This window comes from Penicillium oxalicum, chromosome II (genome assembly GCF_001723175.1).
Source record: "Penicillium oxalicum strain HP7-1 chromosome II, whole genome shotgun sequence".
NCBI lineage: Eukaryota > Fungi > Ascomycota > Eurotiomycetes > Eurotiales > Aspergillaceae > Penicillium > Penicillium oxalicum.
In genome coordinates, this window is record NC_064651.1 from 1,813,758 (window position 1) to 1,833,608 (window position 19,851).

The following is a 19,851-nucleotide window of genomic DNA, read 5'->3' on the forward strand; positions in this document are numbered from 1 at the left end:
CTGACAAGCCCAGGTAGCACCGCCACGAAGGTACCTCATCCCTTCGACCAACCTGGTAAACTAACCTGAAAGATAGTAGACATGGAAATTAAGGCAGAACAACGGGTAGGTACCCCCAGCTTACAGACAGGAAGCAACATGGATAGATATCAAGTGCAAGATTGTCTAGGGCATTGCTATGAGCAAAAACGAGTCGTGAGCTTCGAGATACACATGGTGGAGATAAATCCCGTCAAGCTACAAATTCTTGATCAACTTTCTAACCCGCGGTAGGTACCTCAAAATTCCAGGAGACTAGATTCTTTCCATATTCTGCTGATAGTCTATATAATATCCATCCGAGATCAACAGAAAATGTGGCAGGAGAAAGGTCTCACGCGAGGCCAACATCATGGGCCGGGGGAAGAGGGAGAAAATAAACAAGAAAACAGCACGGCCTCTATTTCAATCATGCATGCATCATCACGCCATAAGGGGGATCGCTTTTGGAGGGGGAATTCATCTTAAGCGGAGCCGTTGATGGCACCGCGCACCGCGGTGGAACCACCGACCTCGCGCACGGAGATCTGCAGGCCCAGATCGGGGTTGACGTGAATCATGACCTCGACCTTGGCGCCGGCCTTGACACCCTTGACGGCAAGCTCGGCTACGGGCTTCTCGGTCTTCCAGACAATCTCGCGGATCTCCTCCTCCTCATCATCATCGGAGTCAAAGTCAGAGTCCTCCTCCTCGGCGGCGGTCTTCTCCTCCTTAGCCTTGGGCTCGGGCTTGGTGACCTTGATCTCGCGGCTACCCTCGCAGACGCGAACCAGAACATCACCGCCCTCCTTGGGGGCACTGTACTGGGCGATGCGACGAGCGGGGAGGGCAGTCTCGGCGTTGAGGAGGGGCTGGAAGCTGGTCTCGTTGTTGGATGTGAACTCAACACCGATGGCCTTGCTCAGGTGAGGGGTCACAGTGACCATGGGGTGGATGGACTGCTCGATGTCCTCAGTGTCGAATTCCTGGATCAGAGAGGCCTGGAAAGCGGCACCACGGGCGGCCAATTCGGAGGGGTTGATGGCGGAGGTGGAGGTGGAGGGAGCCAGAATGGTGGTCTTCTCGGGGAAGATGTTGGCGGCCAGCTGGGCGATCTTAGGGGTGTGGGAGGCACCGCCGGAGAAGATAACCTAGAAAAGCAGTCAGATTGAATACGTCGAAGAAAGAAAAGAGTATGCCGGCAGTTGCCAGTAGAAGGCGGGAGATTGCCATACCTCGTCAATGTCAAGGACATCGAGATCGGCCTTCTTCACAACCTGCTCAATCAATCCGATGAACTGAGAAAAGACCTTGCCGGAGAGCAGCTCGAAGCGAGTACGGTTGATGGTGGAACCGTAGTCGATACCATTGACAAGGGACTCAATGCTCAGCTGAGCATTGGCGCTGAGGCTCAGAGCCTTACGGGTGCCCTCACCCTCAAGCTTCAGCTTGGCCAGACCGCGAGCATCCTCGCGAGGGTCGGCCTTGTGCTTCTTCATGAACTCCTTGGCGAAGTGGTCAATGACGACCTGGTCCAAGGAGGCACCGCCGAGCTCGTAGTCGTGAGCAGTGGCCAGAATGGTGTACATGCCACCGCGGCAAGCAAGCACAGCAACGTCGGAGCGAGTGCCACCCAAGTCGGCCACGACAACGAGCTTGTCAGTGACGGTAGCCTCAGGGCGGGCATCGTAAGCCATAGCGGCAGCAACGGGCTCGGCAATGAGCTGGAGAACCTCAAGGCCGGCAGCCTTGGCGGCGGTGGTAAGAGCCTCACGCTGGGCATCGGTGAAGTTGGTGGGAACGGTGATCACAGCAGCGTTGACCTCCTTTCCGAGGAAGTCGGTGGCGGACTGCTTCAGGCGGCGGAGGTGACGGGTGGTGATTTCGGAGACGGAGACGGTGTTGGGGGTCTCGCTGGCGGTGTCACGGATTGTGAAAGCGACAGTAGAGTCCTGCTGCTGGGGGTGGGCAGACTGGTGGCATGGGGTGGGGTCGATGGACTTGAAGTCCTTACCCAGGTAGTCGCGGAAGTATGCGACGGTGTTCTTGGAGTTGCGGACAAGTTGAGCCTTGGCTTGGGTACCGTGGTACTCCTCGCCGTCGATGTAGGAGAGGATGCTGGGAATTTGACGGTCTTCGTGGATCGAGTCAGTCGAAAGTCATTGATGGACGGTGCTTTTTGAAAACTTACCTCCCTCCTCGTTGGCAATCACCTCAGCCTTGCCCTCCTATACTATTTTGTTAGCCATCCGATCATCTTCTCCTTAGTTACATCCAGGCGAGACGCACAGGTGAGATGCGGGCAATTGAACTGCACGAGTTACCAAACGAGATACCGATAGCGTAGCGCTCCGTCTCAGCGGAGGTACCGTTGACTGCGTCACCCATTTTTGAAATGTGATATATATTCCTTTTTTGGAAAATTGACAAGGAAAGACTCTGCTTCACAGTGTGTGCAGACGAGAAAAGTCAGAGAGCGACCGACGGATGGGGAATGTTATCGATGGAGGGGGGGGAAATCCGAGTCGAAAAATCTGAAGATTTTCGGGGGAAAGTGGCTAGTGCTTATCGATAAAGCGGTGGCGCAGTGCTTCCTCTACCTCTTCTGCACTGGGGCGTTTTCCTCCCCATCGCAGCGGTCCAGACTGAAAATTGCACTTAAAATTTCAGTTTCCCACAGTTAGAATACAGATTTCTCCATTGTGTTGGAGTAGAATTGAGCTATTTGTGCCAATTTTCTAAATCCAGAGATATCTTTGCTTCACATAGCTTCGCCCTTGATAGGCTCCATCCTACATCACGTGGCGATAGCCAGATAAGAGGGCTTTGCGTTTTCTGCGCCGCGGAAGCAACCAAAATGTATCGCATCATTTCCTTGTCCCTCTTTTGACCTTGAATCACGCCTGGTCCGGATCGCTAATCGGCCTTGACGACAAAGATAATCTCGGAGTGCCATATCACATCATGTCAGCACCACTTGTACTTCTACCGGGAGATGAAGTGCCCAGTGACCATCTACCAAGCAACAACTCGAACCCTCTCAAATTAGGCCCAGGCCTTCGTCTTCTGTCGCAACCATCATCAAAGTCCGCCAACACTCACGGTCAGCATGTCTTGACAGCAACCCAAGCTGGTGTTTTGACTACTGATGCGAAGCGCAACACTGTCTCGCTGCTGTCATTTTCCAATCGCCGGTACATTCCCACCGTCAACGACCTTATCATCGCCCAAATTCACCACTCCAGTGTGGACTACTTCCACTGCATGGTGACACCCCACACAGCACATGCACTTTTGGGTCAGCTTTCGTTTGAGGGCGCCACAAAGAAGACAAGACCTATGCTCAGGCAAGGTGATCTTGTCTATGCGCGCGTTCTGTCCATTGGTCTTGGTGCGGGCGCCGAAGTCGAATTGACTTGCGTCAACCCAGCCACCGGCAAGTCCGAGCCTGGGGGGTTGGGTCCGCTGAACGGCGGCATGGTCTTCGATGTGTCTACCGGTATGGCCGCTCGTCTACTTCGGGCAAGTTCGTCCTCTTCCGAGCAGAGTGAGTCAATTGACGGGCTCGTGGTTCTTTCTGAGCTAGGAAAGAAGCTTGAAAGCCTTGGTGGATTTGAGATTGCCGTGGGTCGCAACGGCAAGGTCTGGGTTGATTGCTCAAATGCAGGAGAGAGTGCCATCAAAGCGACGATCGCGATTGGGCGTTGCCTACAAACCGTCGATGAGAAAAGCCTCGGCCCAGCTGATCAGAAAAAGTTTGTGACAAGAGTTCTGCGTGAGATGAAGTTGGCATCATAATCGGTATCCATTCCGACGTCTGCATTTTGTTTCCAGGAGTACCGGTATGTTGATATTGGGGGCCACTCATTCGATGTATATATACCACCTGCCTACCACGTATTTTCAATCCACGCGCCACGATTGTCTTACTACGACACTTTCTACCTGACTTTCAGTTCTCCACCTCAATTGCAAGAAAGATAGACATGAGGACGAACAGAATAGTTTAGCAACCTTGCTCTGCCCTAGACTATTGGTCAAGCTTGCTCAGAGTAAACCGAAGGGCTTCATTCAGTGCTGGAGACAGCCAAGTCTACGACTAAACAATCATCGTCGCCAAAGGAAACATGAAGAGACCCGGAGGTGTAGGTCAAAGACAATTGATGCCAAAACATAGAGCATATATAACTGAATACCTTTGCTTCCGCAACGCCTGGTCTGGTTGAGAATATCTCTTTTCTTATGCAAAAGTACCTATTCACGCCTGCCCAAGTACGTAGTTGCACGACTCGGGAAAGCGGTATGTGTTGCGGTAAGCTTTTCTGCCAAGTGTCGCGAATCGTGCGCCATAATTTTTGGGAGCTCTAATTTCCCCCACGGTATGATGCGTTGAACTCTGCGACCAAAAAAAATACACAAATGGAGATTCTCGAGAGTCCGGGTATGAGTGCGCCTTTCCAATTGCTGATTTTTTTTTTTCAGCCTTTTGTTTTTCCTCACATAATTTCTAATATGCAGTAGACTCGGGACCTCCCATGCGATCGTCTACGACCGAAGGTCTAAAATCAAAGACAAAGAAGTCTTTAGAGAATGAAGAATCTTCTGCAACTGGCGTAGTCGAGGCGACTGCGCTCGAAGATGACCCAACACGGTCTATAAAGCGCAAGCGGGAGTCACAATCAGGCCAACGGAGCAAGAACAAGAAAACCCGTCGAGAATCCGAGGTCGACCTGCTCACTAAGGTCGATGCAGACGTGTCTGGCCTTGATGAAGGTCAGAAACAAGCCCAAGATGCCGATTTGAAGAATGGGACGCCGTCTTCCCGCACTGCTCGAGAATCGAAGGCCACCAAATCGCGAAAGACCTCCGCGTCTGAGGATTCTCCAGACCCGATGTCCGATGTAAGAAACGGTACAGAGCAACCGAAAAAAGGACGAGGATTCCGGATCGGGGGCAAGAGTCAGCAGAAGATTGGATTCTTTGTCGAGGAGGAAGTAAAGGCGCTGGAACAATTCAAGATTAAATTCTGCAACGCCCACGGTGTTCAGGGCCGGGTCTTTGACGCAATGGTCCAGCACTCCGAGCGCGGTGGGGACGAATGGCCTCTGCCGACAGACGTGCAATCGAAGAATGAATTCTGGAATGAAATCTATGCATTGATTCCCGACCGAGATCGTCGGTCCGTCTATCGATTCATGCGTCGTCATTTCCAAGACACTACGCAAAAGGCCCACGTATGGACTCCGGAGCAAGACGACGAGCTTGTTCGACTACATGCTCAACATGGACCCAAATACGCCCTCATTGCCAAACTACTCGGCCGCAGTGATGATGATGTGACGCAGCGTTGGAAGAATCGCTTGCAACATCGCGCAACCAAGAGGACTGGCGCCTGGAGCGAGGCTGAATTGGTCACCTTTGTCAGATCGTTGGAGGAGTACCGGAAAATTCTGATCGAATCATCCGCAGATCCTGAAAAGGCAGGCAAGGATATCTGGGAAATGGATCTGAAGTCTATCTCCTGGGGTTCGATCAGTAATGGCATGGAGAATTCGCGGACCCGCCAACAATGCGCTGATAAGTGGCGGAAAATTTCGAAAAATATCAGGAATCTGCGTGAGACCGTAGATCCCGACGCCGACTTTGACCCGATCGAGGCAGCAAGGAGGTGGCAGCGATACAATGGCAGCTCATCGCGCGAGCGAAGCAGGCCTCTCGCTGTAGATGACTTGGTGGACAGTGATGATGATGACGACGAGGAAGAGGGCTCTCGGATTCCTAGTTCCACCCCGGCTATTCTTCCCAAACTTGAATTCGAAGACGAGCAGCAAAGTGTCGACCTGGGCCAGGTAGCACAGGAGAACGATGCACATGAGCCATCAATAGATCAGGACGATGCCGAGGCAAATGGCGTCTCCGATGCTGAAGACTCGCCGAAGCCAGTCGACACTTTCACGGAAGAGTTTGCAGCAGTGGAACCTGCATCCCCTTCTCTGCTGGTCGAGCAGGGCCTCACGACTGAAAAACAAAAGTTACGAGAAGAAAAAAGGGAAAAGAAACGCAGGAAGAAGGAAGAAAAAGAGCGAAAGAAGCAAGAGGAAGAAGCGCCTGCGAATGCAAGGGACGAGACCCATCTGCTTCAGGAAAGCGAGGACAATAGGAGTGATGCCAATTCATCCACTCCAAAGACCGCGAAGCGCAAGGATAAGAAGCGTCGAAAGTCGGAATTGAATGATGCCGAACTGGTCGAGTCATCAAGGAAGAAGAGTAAGAAGGAGAAGAAGAGCAAGAAGGCGGCGCAGGAAGACGATATCAACGATGGAGCTCTGTGATGAAGGAGATTTTGACCTCATCACTGCGCGTGAGGCGTTTCCATCACGCAGCTGCCTGGATTACTTCTGATCCTTCAGGCATTTTCGTTGACCCGATCTTGTCTGCGAATTGTCTCGGCATCAAAGGTGTACAATAGTTCACTGATTTGATCGATTCACCAGTTGGCAGTAAAGCTCGTGTGTCGTCAAACGCATAACGTTGTCAGCGGATCGCAACCAACGCCTAGGGTAATGTGATCTTAGGCTTGATAATTACAATCAAAGTATTTTTCTCGCAAACAAAAAAAAAGAGAGAAGTCCATTGTTCTAATAACGCTTTCTATAACTCATCCTTGCGAGTATCTTCCTCCCCATTCTGCACCTTATTGCCGTTTACCACACCCTGCCCAGCATCTTCACCAGTTTGAACAAACCCAACCTGCTCGGCAGCAACGCGCTTTGCCAGTGCCGCAATCTCATCATCATAAACAGTCCATTCTGGCACCTGTCTCCTGGCTCGAGCCAACTTGGGCTCCTTCGTCATCGGGTTATTGCAGAGATCGATGGTCCTCGCAGACGCGAGGTCTTCATCGGAGCACCACGTCTCGCACCACAGCCACTCTTGCGGCAGACTGTGAATAGGGATGTGATGTTGCATGTGATTCGGGAGGTCTTGATCCAGATTGCTGAGACTGTTTGGATCGGCAGAAAGCATTTGATACTGCCCCCGGAGACGATCGCCCGCGGCGAGAGCCCGGAATCGGTTTAAATCGACAACGTACAAAGCGGAGATATGGTACGGCTTGCCACGTAGGAAAGTACTCCAGTAGCCCTGTTTCCAGAAGCGGAAGCCCTCCATTTCGGTACGTGAATCACCCATGGGAGTGAAACCGTACGGTGCGCCTTCCAGGTCGTGCGTGACGAGGTCGTACATGTCAGTTCGCACAATCTGATCAGCGTCGACAAAGATGACTTTTTCCAAAGAAAGAGGGAAGAGAACGTCGAGGAAAAGCATCTTGTAACCCCAAATCTCACGTTGCTTCTCCTTCTGGGGTCGCAGCCAGTGCGGCCACTTATACGTCACCATCTCATAGGAGAAGCCATATTCCTCGGCGAGGTGAGGAAGGAATGCACGGAAAGATGGTGACAGAAATTGCTCAATGAACCAGAACTTGACGGTGTGTTTGGTGTGTCGCATAACAGAGACCATCATGATGTCGAGCATGCGCTCATACAGATGACCACTGGCGACAGAGAAGATGTTAATGTCAGCATGTTTCTCTTCCGATCTGGATCCAACCCCAACGCTCGAAAGCACGCCAGAGGCGAAGTTTAGGCCCTTGGAGAAAAAATCGCGTGTAGAGCCAGGCTGAGGCCCAGATTCAAGCACGTCGTCATCCTCGTGGCCGGGCTTTCGAGAAAGACGTGGGAAAAGAGTGAGTCCCTGAAAGGACAGCAGAGTAACTTCTGTGACCTCGTCGCCAGACTGAGGCCTATATCCGAGACCACCAGCGCTGTCGATATTGAAAATCTTCTCACTGCGACCGGGCTTGAGATTGATTTGCCACACACCAGGCTGGGCTTTGAATTGGAAGTACCCAAGATTGGCCATGATGATTGTGTCAGCAAAGTGGGGGTTATTCTCTGTTCCTAGAACGAGCTGCACTCCACGGGGTGGAGACTCAGTGGTCGTGTCCCGAGAATGGCCTTCGATGAGAATGTGTTCCAGAGCGTACACTGCATCAACATTGGCCCCAGGCTTGAGTGTACTGAGCTTAATATTGTCAGGGTCATAGACAGACTCCTTAGGTGCCACTAGCCAAGACGACGGAACATCCATGCCCAAAGTGAGCAGTGCATCGACCGGGACACCCTTGAATGAGGCACTGGGACGCGTCAAGGCTCCTTCGCTCGTAAAGGATGGTTCTGAACCCAGAACATAACGATAGAATCGCTTAATTGGAAGCTCCTTCAGCTCGTCCTTTGGATTCAAGAAAATCTTTAGCTGAACACCAGCCAATTCAGAGAGCACTTGGAGAATTGGCAGCCATCTCTGAGCCGTCTCGGATGCAGGGTCAATGACTACACCCACATTGATGACTGGATCATCAGAGTTGGAGATAGTAATGACTGAATGCTCAGTGTTCCATCTACTCTCGACATTCATGCGGAAATCAGGTACATTCTCAAAGATACCTTCAGGTACGTCCGAGATTGCAGAGAGTGCAGCCATGGAAGTGAGCTTGGCGATATCGAGCGGCTTGGTGAGCTTCTTATCCAGGCCAAGCGACAGGGACGCTTTGATGACGGGCTCAATGCGCTTTGCTCGCTCATACATGATGAGTTGACCAAGATCTTTGACACTGAGTTGATCATCGGCCGGAATCGGACCGACTACTCGGCCATTGACAACAAGACCCTCGGTCCCAGGCGTGAAACCCAAAGCCCTTGCGAGACGCCGATGAGCCCCAATGACCTCTGCAACTTCTTCTGTCGGAGATTGCGCAGTTTCCGTGAAGGACAGAAGATCGAGCAAATGGTCAATATCACTTGCCTTTGAGAGCGACGCCTGGAGTCCGTCGAACGGCGACGTTACTTGCTCACTCTGGCTTGCTGAATTGTGCACGAGCAGCAACTCGATTTCTTCATTTTCCTTTCGGAAAGACAAGGCGTCAGTCAGAAGCTTCAATCCAGAATCGGTTTCGAAGTCGCCAACGACAATCACATGCACGCCGCCGTGGACATCTTCCGCCGTTGGAATCCGGGGGAAGAATTCTTGCTCCGTCGAATCGGCTTCAAAAATGGTCACGAGATTCGCGATACGCACACCCTTGGGGTCTTCGGGCATGATCAAAGTGTTACGCCTCTCAAAAGCGTCCGCGAGGAGATATTCAGACAGCAGCGTTCTCTCCGTCAAAGTCTCCTCAACAATTCCTTGTTGAACCAGCTTCAGATCTTTGCTAATCAACCTGCTCAACTCTTGCATCCAATTGCTTTCCCGAGGAACTGGGATACCATTGACAAGAAGAGGAGGATTCGGGCCAGCAAGCCCAAGACGGCGCTGGTAGTCGGAGCTTCGCTTAACGGCGGCCTCATAGAGATCACTCTTGAGCACCTTGTCGAAAGATAGAGCTTGTTTTTCGGGCATCGGCTTAAGTTCCTTTGTAGCCGCAGCAAATGCAGCCTTGTCAGCTTTTCCAGCTTTGCCTGATGAAACAGACTCTTGCAAATAATGAAGAAGTGCCTCCAATCCGAAGGTGTCATATAGATAATGCGCAACCTTGAGCTGCGAGATGGCGTTCGGAGACGAGGGGGTCGGCACTAGACCGAATCGAATCGGGATCAAACGATTGATGAACGTTTGAATTTGGTTGACGACTAAAAGGATGTCTTCGGGGTTGGACAGGTCCACAGGGAAGATCACGTTGTGCAAGTCTCGGCGGACTCGAGGTAGCTGGCCCGGATAGGGGTTTGCAATATACTATTTACGCTCGTCAATTTCTCATCTCGTCATCAGCGGAGATCGCGGAATACTTACTCCTTCGAGAGCGCTAGACCAAGATTCATAGCGTAAGTCATTCTCAACGTCATTCATCCAGATGACAACCTGTCCGCCCTCGGGAGTGTCGCGATAATCATAGCGAGGGGGCTGCTCTTCAGCCTGTGCCTCTGCTAGGGCTTGGTGCGACAGGAGCTTCACGGCCTCCTGGGCAGTCAAACCGAGATGGCGGAAGTTCTCTGCCAGTTTTCTCTCGCGGCGGAGGATATCAAGCAAAGAGAAAGCATCAATCTGTCGAGCATCGATTTGCATGCCGTTGATCCACATGATATTGTATCCCGCTGGGATCATACGTCCCCGATTGTGCCGAATCTCCTGTCGTAACTCATCTGATGCATTGTGTGCTGCAATTGCTGTAGAGTATTTGGGGAAGTCCTGGGATATCCCGAGTAGTGTTCTCAAGGGATCCTGACTGTCCAATACATAGCTTGCAGTATTTAACCCAAGTCGCGAAAGCTCTGAGGCAGAGAGAGGACGGAGGTCGTCTGTCGCATCTCGTTCCAGCTCGTCTGAGCTTTTACCAGCGTCATCTTTGACACTGTCACTCAGTTGCTCCGCATCTCTATCGTCAATGACGATATAGTCCGTGCGTTTCAAAGCAAGTTCCACACCATACCCGGACACAAAGAGGGGCCGTGAGATCCAGTGCTGAGGTGGACGATAGCGAACACGATATGAGATCTCGCCCTGCTTTGCCATATCACTCAACTTTTCGTGGAACTCCCTAAAAGCCGGTGCCGAGACATCGGCGTAGAGAACGGCGGGAGGAAGCGATTTATCGCCAAAGACACGATCAATCGATAAGTCTCGGGGGTCTCTGAACACTTTGGTCAGTCGTTATAAATTGAGTCTGATGAATGCCAATCAAGGACTCACGAGTCTCCTTCAACGTCTTGTTGTGCGCGCTCCATAAGAGACGAGCAATATTGTTTCCCCTCGAGATGGACCCACACGGGACAAGCTGCATCCTGCGCCGCCATCAACGATTGCTGGACTGACGTGTTATAATATTGATAATGGGCCTGGATTCGAGGGGCGGAGGATCGAATTGACATGGCCAGTTTAAACGACGAGAGACTTTCGGGAGTACGTAGGTGTCCATCCTCGTGAATGACTTGCAGGAAACGATCGTATAGCTCCTTCTCCGAGACAGCTTCTTCGAAGGCACCACCTGCGATACGATCTAGAAGTGGGAAATAGGAGGTTGCATTTTCCTCCGCTGCGGTTTCACTAAGTCGCAGAATATCAGCACCTTGTGCAAACCGGTCTGAAGGGACTTTTCAAACCATGACTGGGAAAGTAAACATCCAGAGCATTCACTTACAGCAACTCCACTAGATATGGGGACGAATCAAACGAGGCCTGCAATGCTACATTGACAGCCGGGCTCGCCTGGGCCAAAGCAAGTGGGAGGATGGCGCCAAGCGCAGCATACCATCGCCACGAGGCTCGAGATCTCGTCGAGACCTTCATCCTCGCAGGCACCGAGGAGGGGGGGGGGGTGTAAGTTCTAGACGCAAGAGCGACAGGGGACAGCGCCCAAGATGGAGAGAAAGGTCCTTTGTCTTCAAGTATTTGCAATTGAATTGCCTTCAAGACTCACTCTTTGCAATGTAGTCAAGCATCATGCAGCCGACGAGTCGGCTTGTTAAATAAGGGAATTTCAAAACGCGGAGAAGCTTCTTGGATCTGGACACTTGGATCGTTCCCGTTCTCCTTATCGTGCTTATCGTGCTGGGAGCTTGTACGGTGGGCCACATGGTTGGTTGTGCAGTGCAGCCCTGCCGCTGCACCAGTTGTACCATGGGTTCATCCCATATGTCATGAGAACCACGGGTCCTCATCAGAGTCGAGACTTCTTATGAGATGCTCGACGCTGTTACGTTAGAAGTTGAAGAAAGAAAATGGAGGTCCCGCACAAGGCTAAAATTAGCAAGGAGCAAGTCACCGGAACTGCTGGCTTGGATGGCCTACTGATATGACTCTGTCTTACGCGAACTATGTAGATGTCAAGGAGTTTTTGTGTTTCAACAGATTCAATTCAAGATGATGCAAAATCCATCCAGTCTGATGATCGTAATCACGTAATGTCGTTAAAAATTGAGGGAAAAAAACAAAACAATCCACATAGCGCCACTTTTGTCAATCCCGTAATGCATGCCACGTTCATGTTGCGCCGGAGACTCCAAGCCATAGTTCCTCAACATGAGGAAAATGAGGGGGAAAAAGATAAAAAAAAGATAGGAAAAGATAAATGCGACCCCAAACTTCCACCCGTATATGCATCTTGCGAAGCCGATCATTTCTTTTGTTCGCCAGTGAAACAAGACGCCGAGGATAAAAATGAAAATGTACAAAGGGGTGGCAAAGGACGCTGATAATAGCAGAGGGTAATGATATCACCCCAAAAATGGATGAGATGGCAGGCGGGGAACCAGAAGAGAGAAAACAAGAGTAGCAATCAAGGCCGCATAGCCGTCAGTGATTGGCTGTGGAAGTCGACATTTTCGACTGAGAGTTCTTTCGGCTGTAGGCATCGCGGATCAGACGATCGCGTTTCTCCTCAGAGACTTCAAAGATTGAAGAACTGTAATTGGAACTCTGCTGACTGCTAGGTCTGGGAAGAGTGGTGGTAGACTTCATCTTGCGCAGGCTGCGGAGCTTCGCGCTAGGGCCCAGAGAGCGAAGCTCACGTGAAAGGCGCTCCAGCACGGAGCCCTTTCCCGAGGGGGCGTCCTTTTCAGAGGGGAGAGGAAACTGTGGCAGTGGCTTGCCACCTTGGTCGTTCTCCGCGACTGACTCTGAGCTGCTCAGGCCCTCGGGAATAGCAGGGCCAAAGCTGCAGCCGGAGTCGACCTTGCGAGTCTTGGTCCGAGAGGTGGCGTCGAACGAGTCCAGATGCGCAGGCTCAGTGATCAAGACGCATTCATCGATGAGCTCATTGGCCAGGTTCAAGTACTTGTCCAGGGCATTGTACACAGAGAGCCAGGAATTCGCGCCGTTCTCGAGTTCTCCCTGCTGCACCGACTGCCTGACGGGATCCACACCCCGAGTGCTGACCTTGTTGATCATCTTGAAGAACGCATCACGATGTGCCTTCAAAAGCTGATGGGTGAGTTGAGGGGTGGGTGTCCCGGCGCCGGGAGATATGGGGGGATAGAGGGTGTTGAGGAGAGCGATATGGTTGTGTTTGTTGTGCGGCTCCAGCAAGATCTCGTTGATGATCATCCAGCGGCGCAGACCGACGTAGACCTGGGTGTACAGCGCCTCCAGGTCTCGAGCTTTGAGAGTGATAGATTCCAGCCAGGCCACAACCCCGGGGTACTTTTGACCCAGCTCCGACTGCGACGGATTCTCCGCGTCTGCACGTTCAATGTTCAGGCGTTGCAGGGCAGAGTTCATCTCCTTCTTCCACCGATTCCACAAGTCTCGGGCATAGTCCAGTGCGGTCAGTCCCTGAGGGAAGTCCACTTGATCCAAGTCTTTGGGGAAGCAGCGACGGAGGAAGGATGTCAAGAATGTGGGGGGCAAGGAGCATGGCTGCGAAGGCATCCGGGAGATCTGATGAATCAGTTGAGAGCGGAAGTCGGCTGCCGCATCCACTGTGCTCTCCTGCGAGGAATTTGAAGCTTGGGTGGAAGTTGAGTTACGTGGACTGAAGGCGGTCTCGGGCGAGCTGCTACCGGCGACGAAGGATTTGGTGGGTTGGCAGTTGAGAGCGTACATATCGCGCAGGGGAATTTCGTAAGAACCCGGGTAGCGCATACAATGGTCAAAGATCCATGTGAGAGCCCTCCCGTCGGGGGTGTTTGTTGACGTGGGGGTGGCAGACATGACGAGGGACAAAGAGGTGAGCTTGTTCCAAGCAAGTTGAGTAGGAAGAAAGTTCGTCTATCGCAGAAACGAGACGTGTTTCGAAGGGACCCTTTATGAGGACCGGACGGACGAAAATTGGCAACGGGTTTCACAGAGATCACAGTACTGGACAAGCTCCTCAAAGGCTGGGACGGATTCCGAATCCGCCGAAGGGCTGTGAAGTTGTGAGACGTCCCAAGACACAATTGCGAGTGATTGTGGAAACAGAACGACAGATAAAAAGGCCCGGGATCGAAGAACTCTAATGTGGGAGATCGGAAGGGATCCGATTCACACAACCTACACCAGTGATGCAGCTGCAGTGGCGTATGCTGGTGCGTGAGCTATGCGCGTGGCTGAGATAGAGGGGGGGGAAAAAAGGACCGAGGTGGGAGGAGTGGGCACTTTTTTTTCTCAGGAGCGGATGGTTTGGCGAGTGTCTGGAGAGCCCTCGATGTGTTTGAGATGCGGACGCGAGGGGTGACTGGCGGCGATGGGAGGTTCCGGTTGGCTGGTCGGACCTGAGGGGCTGCAGGGCCGGACTTTGAGCACCCACGCAAACTAAAGAGGGACCAGAAGGCAAAAAAAAGGAAGAGGCAGCGAAAAGGACTGAGTTGCCACCCTTGATTGGAACAAAGGACTCTCTGGAAGGGAGTGTTGTAGTCGATGGGTTGCTAAGACACGTCTCACGTCGTGTGGCAGAAGGACGGTGGGTGTTGACGGTCGGAGGTTGGTCTTTAAAGGGACCTGGATCGACACGTAGTATAGGCGGTGTTTGCTGAGACAACCAAGACCAAACCCAGTGAATGAGGGAAGGGGAAAAGAGTGGACGTTAGACTGCAAGAACCCGAGAGACGCGAAAGGAAAGGGTCTGACGAGGGGAGAACGAGTCAAATGTGAATTCGTGGGGACTGATTTCTATATAACTCCCGGTCAAGGGCAGGAGTCGAGGATCTCTACGAGGAGCGTCTGGAATATTATTGAGTTTGTTCAGAAAATCAAGACCCGACTCGGGCGGGTCGTGACAACGGGCGAGACGGGACCCGTTGGACTTCAATTTGGGTCCCAGTAAATGAGCAAAGTACAGACCACGACGGTACCTCCTCCAGAGAGAGATGGACCGTAGACCCACCGGTACTCTCCAAGTAGCACAACCCACCGCGTCCAGTGGGCTGTCCCATTCTCTGGGTACCGCCTGGACCGTGCGTCTGTTTTCGACCGCGTCTGGACTGTCTGGACCTGGTCGCTGGTTCCTGACCCGCGCGTTTCCGATGGATCGGTGGAAACCGAACCCTGTGCTCCGCCCACCCTGACTGGCTGCTCTTTCTTACACAGTCTCAAAGTACCCTCTTGGTACTTTGACCCCGACACACTTGTTAAATCAGTATTGTACTCCAAGTTCCAGCACTAGTGTAGTACTGTACGCCAGATGGGGCTCCAGTATCAGTACGCCATGTACTGTAATTAACTGATCCATTCGTCTCCATCTGGCAGTCAGTCGCCGGTGGACCTGTTCTCCCGTCATCACATCGTGGTTCTTTGTGGGCGGACTTTTGTTTGTGGACATCGACCCTTGTCGAGGATGTTTGCCTCGCACACAAACTCCCTTGAATATGATATATCATGCCGCTTGCTCAAGGTGCACATCCGCGATGATGAACATTCTTCAAGATGCAAGTTGACGACACCGGACATGATGTGATCTGGAAAAAAGAGCGAGTAGCCTACGAACCATGAACTCGCCCCGTCGTCAGCAAAATCCATCGCCCTTACTGTCCACCCGGGATGTCAATGGTGGATGAACATAACTCCTTATGAAAGTATATTCCGTACATCAATTGTCCTACCACAAATAGTATCTTCACTCGTACCGTCCGTATATACTGCGTCACGCTGGTGCATGAAATCCAATACAGACTCAGAAATGCCACCTCCACTCCTACTCCTCCTTCTCCTTGTCCTCCACTCGCGACGATGAAGATCTCCTTCCCCTCTCCTCCATCGAATCCACCGGCGTGACGAGATTCGTCCCATCCGAGCGGTTATGTGTCGACCTTGGAAGGATCCGCCGCTGCCCTCAGCCGCTCCTTTGGGAGCAACCCCCCGACGCCGGGACTGGGACCGCCGTTTTCTTGCCTGTTCCGCGATTCCGGCCCCACTCGACCTGTGCCGGGCACCAACACGCTAACCGAGTTGTGTGTGCAAGGCACATGCGCCGAGCCTCGTGAGACTCGACGGGAGGCGGTTTCTTTGTCCTGGAGAGGTTTCTTAGGGTTGTCCCCTCTCACGAACATCCTCAGAACCGTCGTGGGATCTTGCAACAATTCCCGCGGTCAATGTTGAAGGGAGTCAGGGGACTACACATGTCAATGGATGTCCGACATGTGTAATTGTGTACGGCACTGGAAAGTGTGTGTCACTTTGCCGTCCGTGGTGTGCCCTGTGTAATATGAATGCATTTCCCTATCGTTCCTCCAATTGTCCTCGGATCAGCCCATCCTATGCGTATGATTAGATTCCAAGTCATCGTCCGATCAATTTCCACAGAGTGGAAATCCCTCTCGCCTTCGTCACTGGTGTGGCTGTGGATCCGTTCGAGTTTGTCTGTCGGACAAAAATACCGTCCGTGGCAGTATGATTGATTCCATGCCTTTCTCTGCATGGTCTCTCAAGCCACCGCGCGGCTTAAACCAGTCCAAAGACCAAAGAACGAAACTTGAAATCGCACTCCAACCCTAATCATCTCGGATGCCCGTTGCGTAGTAACACAAGAACGCACGCACCATCTCTGGCATTGCCGATGATGTATTTTGAAATTTGCTGCGGTTCTTGGAACATCTCCCACACACACCTCGGCTCTGGCAGGAGCCCCGGGCGGCGAGCAGCCAGATAATGGTACGAGAGACCGTGCGACCGACCGGCGGAGGCGATTCTGGACTGCGCCCGACTTGTGGAGGCGTGTCTACGCAATCAGCGTCCCGGCTGCGGATGACTCGTCCTCCAGGTTGACGGTGCCTGATGTGAGAAACACCAGGTGGGTTCGTGAGATCTTGAACGGTTGACCTGTCCAGTCCGGGAGAGCGCCGGTGATCCGATGAGAGTGACTGGCAGCCCCCAGAGGCTCCTCATCTCGCCGGAGGGCTCTGCAGAGTGCAGTCAATAATAATCCACGAAACGATGAAAGGAAAGGTTGAATGCCACCAGTGGACTGGACACTGGACACTGGACTCTTCAATTTGATCAACTCGTCATCTCCTCAAGAGAATTCAGTCTGCACCACAAAAAAAGCCAAGGTACCAATGGCCAAGCAAACCCACCAGGTAGCCCCCAGTAGCCATCTGTCATGTTCTCCCCCCTCCCCCTCGTGCAATCAATTCCAGATGATCATCTGAGACCCTATCATCCGTACGGCGTAGAGTCGTTTTGATCTAATCGTGACGTGACCAGTGATCTATCCTACTCGGTCATCTACGAGCAATTGAGCACATGGCTCTTTCTTCCATCTATCAGCTTCCCCGGTGACCATTGACGTCAACCAACAAACAACCCAGTTCGGGCCTGTCATCCATGGTACTCATCTCAATAATCGCGATCAACTCCCCCCTCCCCACTCACCACCCGCGAAAAAGTGGTCTGTGAGTGCTGGTGTAATTTCCCTTCGGGCATCCAAGTCAGGTACACTCCCGACTCTCCGGAGCTCCAGACCGTGGTTGGAGTTTGAGTCGTCCGTTGGAACCGGGACCTGCGTCGGGAGGGGAGGGAGAGATCTGGGATCTGGGATCTGGTCAGCCATGGTTTTTTTTCTTCTTGAACTTGTCTTCCCGTTTTGGAAAGTTGAAGCTTCTTTACAATCCAGAGAACTGTGATATGGCATGTATCTACCATCTGGTACCGCACAACAATCAAGAAAATTTCCCCGCGAGATCGTTGCCTGCTATCTTTTGTCCTTTTGTCCTTTTGTCCCTCTTGTGAAGCTAATGACTGTGAATGACTCCTCTGAATCGACGAAAGAAGGCTCCTTCACTCATCGCAATAGTAAGCCCCGCGGTCTCCCGGAGAGGATCCATAGAAAAGGACTGAAGGCTTCAACGTAGGCACTGATCTATCAGGGCTGTCCTGCCTGTCAACTATGATGACCACCTGCAGTTTCCATCCTTCTGACTTCTGACCTTCCAACCACGAATCAACAGAGGCTGATCCTGCGGCTCCCAAAACAAAGGTACAACCACTTGAACACTGAAGTGGACTCACCGTACGGTACTGTACAGTCAGCTGGGGGACACAAACTCGCCTTCCTCATCCCAGCGACCTTCCCAAATCAGCTCAAGTCAGACCCGCCCCGGACCCAAAAAGTCCAGACACGCCGATCGAAGGTTCCAAAAGTCAATTTCAGGAACGGACAAAAGGCGAACTCCAACATGGTCATCTTCAATCGTACTTGTACTTCTACCCGAGAAGACGGACTTGGTGTCATTCGGTTCCAGCAGGAGGGACACATATTACTTCACTCGACAAATACGGTAGACAAGCAACACCGTCAGCAATGTGTTATCTGGGTGAATTACACACTAGGGCTGACCATATCATATCGCCATGAGCTCCGGGCACAGGCTTCGTTCCGTAGACTTTGTTTGATCACCCCTCGAAGAATAAAAAACGGAAAATCAATGAGAGCTTCGCCAGCGCCTGGACGTCGAGGAGCAGACACTGGACAATCATGATAAACGCATAGTGTCGACTGTCAACTATCAACTGTCAGGGGGATCAAAGCAAGCCTGTTCCGAGCCGAGCTCCAGGGAGTCGAGTTTCGAATCCAACGATGATCACCGCATCCAATGCTGACCTGAGCTCGACTCGGCAGGTGATGCCTCGGCGGTGTCGAGATCGGCACTTGATGTCCCACTTGCCGGGGGGCGGGTTTGAAACGGAGAGAATGGACTACAATGCTGCGATGTATTGTGTGGACATGATGTGTTTCATTATGCGGTCGTCCGTTCAATTGGATCATCGTTGTCATTTGCAGTACTGGAAATTTGTATGGATTGCAGGATTTTGTGTGTGTGTGTGTGTGTGTGTGTGAGATGAAAATCCATGTCCGACTGTACTGCATCTGCTGGCCGGGATTTTCTGATTCATCAGAGGAGACCCGCATCATCAACAACTGACCTATACATTTTAGCCTATCGAGCATAGTGAGCACGAAGGCAACTAGACACTGCAGGTCCTTTCGGGGGGTCAAAATATGAGTCAATGCCACTCAGAACTCAGTTTGATTAATTGGGTTCTGCAGGCAGATACACACACACACACACGTACGTTCGTCATAAGACATTTTTAATCTGAAACGCGACCACTAAGCAGATCATCAAAAGTACGAAGAGTCCATTGACCTCATTCCCTGACTTCTCCACAAGTATCGTCGAAGAAGACGTTGAATCCAGCCCATCATTCAGTGAATCCACATGTCCAACCACAGGCATGCTCTCACTCATCTCTCCCTAGGCAGTACAGTCCTACAATACTGTACGTACTCGACCCATGCACTGCAGATCATGACAGTGTGTGTCGCTTTGCGATCCACCCAGACTCAATAATCAGATCCTTCAGAAATGTGGAGCTTGTCACACCATATGTACTCAATGTAAAGAGGTCACACTCCTGGAGACATTGGGAATTATTCAACTGTTGAGATTGAAAACCCGGTCCTCTTCAAACCTCTAGTATCTTTTGAAACGTTTGAACAACCGCTATAACTAAGTTCAAAATGCCCTCCACAGAATTAAGGGTTGGAGACAAGTGCCCTTTTTCTGCAAAGAATATACTCCCTCCTACTTGGTCAAATTGTGTCCCCGCCAATTTAGAAAGAATGACATTGACACCGGGGCTGCCAACAAACTCTTGGTGTGGTTTTCCAACAAACAAGACTAGAGTACCGGGCTGTTTGGCTCATGTTCGTAGAGTTCACAAATCATATTTGTAGATCCCAATTCTGACCTCGCCTACTGACTGCTAGGTGTTCAATCCTGAAGGAAGTCTCTCATGGCCGGCGGGAGAACGGATCTTCACACCTGCCTGGAATCTACAGTACCATGAGTTGGAGATTTAATG

The 19,851-nt window shown here is 51.8% G+C and overlaps 6 protein-coding genes across 6 annotated transcripts; 2 read left to right on the forward strand and 4 right to left on the reverse strand.

Annotated features, from left to right (window-relative positions):
- Positions 1-503: 503 nt before the first annotated feature.
- POX_b02530 (Ribosome-associated complex subunit SSZ1) lies at positions 504-2,406 on the reverse strand (the record flags this gene model as incomplete). The annotated part of the gene is made up of 4 exons (XM_050111443.1): positions 504-1,169; positions 1,254-2,152; positions 2,210-2,246; positions 2,308-2,406. The coding sequence occupies 4 exons, from the start codon at positions 2,404-2,406 to the stop codon at positions 504-506; spliced, it is 1,701 nt and encodes a 566-aa protein (XP_049971789.1).
- A 576-nt stretch (positions 2,407-2,982) lies between these two features.
- POX_b02531 (uncharacterized protein) lies at positions 2,983-3,816 on the forward strand (the record flags this gene model as incomplete). The annotated part of the gene is made up of 1 exon (XM_050111444.1): positions 2,983-3,816. The coding sequence occupies one exon, from the start codon at positions 2,983-2,985 to the stop codon at positions 3,814-3,816; it is 834 nt and encodes a 277-aa protein (XP_049971790.1).
- Positions 3,817-4,553: 737 nt separating this feature from the next.
- On the forward strand, positions 4,554-6,350 carry POX_b02532 (uncharacterized protein; the record flags this gene model as incomplete). Its single annotated transcript, XM_050111445.1, has 1 exon — positions 4,554-6,350. The coding sequence occupies one exon, from the start codon at positions 4,554-4,556 to the stop codon at positions 6,348-6,350; it is 1,797 nt and encodes a 598-aa protein (XP_049971791.1).
- Positions 6,351-6,669: 319 nt separating this feature from the next.
- Positions 6,670-11,361, reverse strand: POX_b02533 (UDP-glucose:glycoprotein glucosyltransferase 1; the record flags this gene model as incomplete). The annotated part of the gene is made up of 4 exons (XM_050111446.1): positions 6,670-9,810; positions 9,868-10,705; positions 10,765-11,118; positions 11,213-11,361. The coding sequence occupies 4 exons, from the start codon at positions 11,359-11,361 to the stop codon at positions 6,670-6,672; spliced, it is 4,482 nt and encodes a 1,493-aa protein (XP_049971792.1).
- A 1,005-nt stretch (positions 11,362-12,366) lies between these two features.
- POX_b02534 (uncharacterized protein) lies at positions 12,367-13,722 on the reverse strand (the record flags this gene model as incomplete). The annotated part of the gene is made up of 1 exon (XM_050111447.1): positions 12,367-13,722. One exon carries the CDS (start codon positions 13,720-13,722, stop codon positions 12,367-12,369), a length of 1,356 nt encoding a protein of 451 aa, XP_049971793.1.
- A 2,063-nt stretch (positions 13,723-15,785) lies between these two features.
- On the reverse strand, positions 15,786-16,037 carry POX_b02535 (uncharacterized protein; the record flags this gene model as incomplete). Its single annotated transcript, XM_050111448.1, has 1 exon — positions 15,786-16,037. The coding sequence occupies one exon, from the start codon at positions 16,035-16,037 to the stop codon at positions 15,786-15,788; it is 252 nt and encodes an 83-aa protein (XP_049971794.1).
- Between the last annotated feature and the right edge of the window lie 3,814 nt (positions 16,038-19,851).